The sequence below is a fragment of the Nannospalax galili genome, unplaced genomic scaffold (genome assembly GCF_000622305.1).
Source record: "Nannospalax galili isolate Female #2095 unplaced genomic scaffold, S.galili_v1.0 scaffold371, whole genome shotgun sequence".
Classification (NCBI taxonomy): Eukaryota; Metazoa; Chordata; class Mammalia; order Rodentia; family Spalacidae; genus Nannospalax; species Nannospalax galili.
The window spans coordinates 2,219,670-2,225,217 of NW_008331606.1; the positions used below are offsets into that span (position 1 = coordinate 2,219,670).

The following is a 5,548-nucleotide window of genomic DNA, read 5'->3' on the forward strand; positions in this document are numbered from 1 at the left end:
ATAGATAAGGAAACTGAGACACAAAGGCAAACTGAATCACTGAGAGTTTAAGTTGCTCATGTTGCATTGTAGATATACCAATTAGGAGCTGGGCATATTGTGGAAGAAGAGACAGAAAGATTGTAATAGCCAGAGGACCAGGACAGATGCTGCTGGATAGTGTCTTCTAGACATGACAAGAATACTGTACCCATGAAATCTCAAAACTAAGGTTAGCTAAACAAGTTTCTAATAATGACAACATCAGTTGATATGCCAGTGTGGATAGGGGAAATTTCACAAGATCCCGCCCTTATATGAAGAGCTACAGGTAATCAATGGCTGATAAAAGAGATAAAATTAGTCTACTCAAGGGTTATCCAGTCCCAAGTGGTCAGCTCTAAACACATGTACATAAAAGCAACACTAAATGGGGTCGGGAGGTTTTGTGTGTGTGTGTGTGTGTGTGTGTGTGTGTGTGTGTGTGTGTGTATTAATTATAGAAGAAGAGGTCATAGATTTAAAAGGGAATATGAGGAACATAGGAGTTATTATGTAAATATAGTACTCATGTATGAAATTCTCAAAAATAAATTTAAAAGGTTTCTCCAGGGCTGGAGAGATGACTCAGTTGTTAAAAGCACTGGCTGCTCTTGCAAAGGACCTGAGTTCAGTTCCCAGCACCTACATGGCTGCTAACAACTGTCTTCTACTCCAGTTCCAGGAAATCTGATGCAGCTCTTCTGACCTCTGCAGCACTGTGTGACATGGGTGCACTTACATACATGCAAGCAAAACACTCATACACATAAAATAAAAAAATAAAAAGGGTTTAAAAAGATTTCATGTTTCAAACTCTGTATTTGAATATTTCCATATATTGCTCCTGCTTATTGAAATATTTTTAACCTCTTTCCTAATACACTTCTACCATCCTCCAAGAGTGGGGCATAATATCATCTCTTCTCAGGTACCACCATCGCCAGGTAAAACCAGACATTCCTTTTTACCACTGGAACATAAGGTTTATATTATAATTTACCTGAAAATAGATCTACCTAACATTTAGCACATCAGAACAGTAGGCTTACCAATGGATAGTATACCTTGTTGTAGCAATACAATGCATCAAGAACTACATGTTCTGGGCTAGAAAGAAGGCTTAGTGGTTAAGAGCAAGTACCGCTCTTATAGAGGACCTGACTTTGGTTCCTAGCACGCAAGTTGGGTAGCTCACAACTGCCTGTACCACTAGTTCCAGGGGAATCCAACACTTCAGGCCTCTGAGGGAACCTGAATTCACATGCATGTAAACACACACACACACACACACACACACACACACACACACACACACACAGAGAGAGAGAGAGAGAGAGAGAGAGAGAGAGAGAGAGAGAGAGAGACAATTAAATAAGATAAATATTTTTTAAAAGAATTACCTGTTCTGCCTAGCATGATGACTCACTAGGTTTGATATCCATCACTAAAAAAAAAACAAAACCAGTAATAAAAAACCTTATACATCCTACTATTATCGAAGAACAAGAGGACAAGTCAAGGGTGATCTTATTACTGATCTCCCTTTGCAGCCCAATTCTCCTAAAATTATTATCACATATCCATGTCACATAGTATTTTACAGGTAGTCCAAATAAAAACTGTAATTTGCACCTGTGGAATAATCTCTATCTAGGGCCAAATAAAAGCTGATGCCCACTTCATAATCCCCCAATAAAGTAATGTCTGTTTGGATAATTGAAACTGTCAAAATCAATAAGAAAAATTTAAAAGCACTCATGACAAGCCACTCTGAAATGAGGAAAAGACTGTAAGTCACTAATTACTATGATTTTTACAGAGAAAGTTATATAGTCTTTCCTAAATTGAATATTAAAGGTATAAAAGCTCCTTATTCTTGAACATATTTAGAGTTTGAACACATGTAATCCAGCATCTTCCACTAGGCAGGGATTTAATGAACATTTTGTGAGAACATCTGCTTGTTATTTGTCTTTGTCTCATTTTACACATCAGCAAATCCCTTTCTACCACCAGGACTGAATAAAAATCACCATTTTATTATACAACACTCATAATTTTAAACTTCAGCTGGGGGAGAAAAGAAACTACTTTCAGCAGTGTATTCTACCTGATGCTGAAAGGAAGAAGTAGAAGGGTGAGGAAGTGCAGAGGAGGAATGGTTAATATATAAATCCCTTTAACACATACTCTGCCATTGGCCACTGTGTTTTACTGTTCCACCAACTGCTGAAAATTAAAAGACACTATATCTTCCTAAAGAACATTTTTTTAAAATGCATTTTTATTTCTATTGAATTTTTGTGTATTTCATACACAATACCTTAATACTCTTTATACCCCCTTCCCCATTGGCACCCTCCCATAGCACCCACCTACACTGGATTTCATGCATTCTGTCTTTTAATTTGTCCTCTTGAGCCTATGTCAAAAAAATTAAGACAGTTCAATCAGACATAGGACTTGGAGCAATGGAGCTGCAGCCGACCTGGACGCCACCTTCCCTGAAGGCTAGCTCTCATAGCTTTGGAGAGCACTACACAAGCTGCTGAGGGAGAAAATCAATGGTCCAACCTAACTTCAAAGCCTAATAACCACATCAATGATTGGCACAGCAAATGACATTGGTACAGTAGTGGCACTTTTTTCTTGGGACTAATCAACAACTACCAACTTGGACTTAAAGCCCACTCAATGGGAGGAAACGCATGTGTGGTACTGTAAACCTAGCCAAAGACATAGCTAGAAAGGCCAAAGATCTTAGAGAAAACTCCAAGGCTGTCACATTACCCTACAAAAAAAAAAAAAGTCTTACAATGTGAAAATATGGATACTTATATTTACAGACAAATATCCCAGTCACCACTCATCAAAGAAGTTTCTTTTGCAACAGACAGAGATTATTACAGAGTTCCACAACTGGTCACACACGGACATTGTGAACTGCCTAAGTCTAAGTGGCACACTTACAATGCAACCTCTACACCTAACGCTCACAGAACATAGAACAAGGGGTAAAGAGAAAATTAATATATCTCTCAGTTCTCGTCAATGAAGCTCCTTCATGCAACAGAGGGCCAGAAACACAAAAGGTCACAAGTGGCCAAAGAGTAGAGAGTTTGAGTCTGCTGAGTGTGGATCCTTGGACAGGACCTCTATATTTAAAATCCACCCACCCAGGACTCAGGGACTACTCTGGAATAGGCAGAAGAAAGATTGTAAGAGACAGGGAGGAGGTGCATAATCTTATGAAAATAGAGTCCTACAGACTCCTGGGATCTTGGACCCATGCAAACTCAAGCAGACAAAACCCCAGCACAGAACTGCATAAATGGGCAATCTTAGTCAAAGAATTATTGGCAGTTGATTACTACTGGGTGAGGAAGAGCTGATCTTCTTAAAGGGAGGGACTCTAGATAGGCAGATAAGAACTTAGTGAATGTACTTGCACTGAGGGACATCTGAGGACACTAACTTGACATGATAGGGCTTAACAAATGCATTCATAAGAGTGGGTGGGAACTATGGGAGGATGCCAATGGGGAAGGGGTATAAAAATGATTAAGATGTTCTGTATGAAATATACAAAAATTCAATAAAAAATTTACCAAAAAATAAAAAGAACCAATGTAAGAAGGAGAATTAGGACTAGTTCCATCTTGTTTGGTTTTTCATTTAACAAGGCTGTAACCTGGAAATTTCTCTGATAAGCCATGGTCCCTTCTTTCCTTCCTCTGTGGAAGGAAAGCCCATTAAGGGGCGGGGCTAAGGAGATATAAGCCTGTAAAACCATGAGGCTGCTCTCTTGCCATTTTGTGTGGCTGTTTGGAAGCCACCAGACATATTCGGGTATGGACTTTCGTGCACAGCCATAAATGGGGTAGTCACCATTTTTGGAATAAAGAGTAGCAAAAGGCGGGACCCGGTGAGACAAGACAAGGCCAAGTGGGGGCGGGAAACTGATGACACATGCATTTCAAATACGGAAAAAGAAAAGCCTATAAGAATCCGGGGTTTTGTAAGTCACCCCTTCCCAAATGTCATATAAACTATGCAAAATCCAAATAGGATGCCTTATGTTGGTTTGTCAATCTGCGTCAGAACCAGGAGACCCTGAGTCAGAGGTGGGACTCCGAGAAAAGGGAAAAATTTAGTGAAACAAAGGCTCGTACCCAAATGAGAGTAGTTGCAAGCAGCTTCAGTTTTTTCTATCTCATACAGATAGTTGTGTTTTAAAAAAGATGGCTCAATCAAAAATAACTTTTTTCACTATACTCTACTGAGAGTTTAACAAAAAAATAACCAGTGGACTTAAAGATCTAGGAAACCTGGGAAATAAGAAAAGCAAGTACTATTATGTCAGTATTCCTAACCTGTTAAAAAAGCTACTAAAAGTTAAAGCTATTAGAAGCCATTTCTATGTGCTCCCAGTAGTCATTATGAGAAGGAGCCAGTAGCAACACCACAAGAGAAAGCAAGTAACATAAGCTAGTACAAAGTGAGGAAAGAACACTGCCAACCTTGGCAGAGTGAATACACCCATTTCCATACTGTACATTCATCATAGCACCCACTTGCAAACATAGTATGTTTTATGATAGACAATGACATTGAATGAAATCTTAATTATAATAGTAGTTTTAGTTGATCTTTCCTTAGATAAAAATATGTTGCTAAATATGTCATGGAGAATTCCAAAGAAAGGAGTAAGAAAGGTACCATCCTTGCCTTCAAGAACTTAACAATCAGGTCCTCCAACCGTGCATTATAGTGCAAATCTATCACTAGTCTTACATAAAAGGGAACAGGTTTAGCACCTATAAATATACTAAAGAACAGAAATATATATGATACTTAATTGAACATTGGGGAATAAATTTAGTGCAATAAACACACTAAAGAACAGGAGGATATATACTATTTACTTAAACATTGGATTTGGTGGTATAGACATGAATACTGTTACAGTTCAGAGAAGTGGTCAGCTTAAAGGATAAAATCTCAAACTGGGCATGGTGGGACACACTTTCAATCCCAGCACTTGGGAGGCTCTTTATGAGATTCAGCCCAGCCTGGTCTATATAGTGAGTTCCAGATCAGCTGGGGCTACAGGGAGACCCTGTCTCAAAAAAAGTATAAAATCTCACAAATGATATTTATAATACTTGATTGTGTGGTCAAAAGGCATTATTGTTATGGTTCAAAAGCAAAGAAACAAAAGATACAACATAAAATAAGCATACAATATTTGTGCACATAGGTACATATGCAAATACCTGTGTCCAAGTATTAAAACAAAGACATGTACAGACTTACAATTATGGCTACTCACCACTCATACAGAAGCAAACACACACACACACACACACACACACACACACACGCACACACACACTAATATAGGACTGAATGAAAGAAAACTATTTCTGACTAATGTGCTCCTTTAGTTTTGTTGTTCTTGACTTTCATTTTTATTTTATGCATATGCATGTTTTTCCTGCATGTATACATACACACAATTATATAT

At 38.3% G+C, this 5,548-nt stretch overlaps 1 protein-coding gene across 8 annotated transcripts in view; it reads right to left on the reverse strand.

The window, feature by feature from the left end:
- Positions 1-5,548, reverse strand: part of Enox2 (ecto-NOX disulfide-thiol exchanger 2) — a 395,106-nt gene that overhangs the window by 351,986 nt on the left and 37,572 nt on the right. For 4 of the 8 annotated variants that reach the window (XM_029560431.1, XM_029560430.1, XM_029560433.1 and 1 more), the window contains one exon: positions 1,422-1,465. The exons of the other annotated variants lie outside the window; for them this stretch is intronic. In XM_029560431.1, the coding sequence (XP_029416291.1) occupies positions 1,422-1,437 (16 nt within the window). In that variant the 5' untranslated portion in view covers positions 1,438-1,465. Of the gene's footprint in view, positions 1-1,421; positions 1,466-5,548 lie in introns of those variants that run through there. 8 annotated transcript variants of the gene reach the window in all.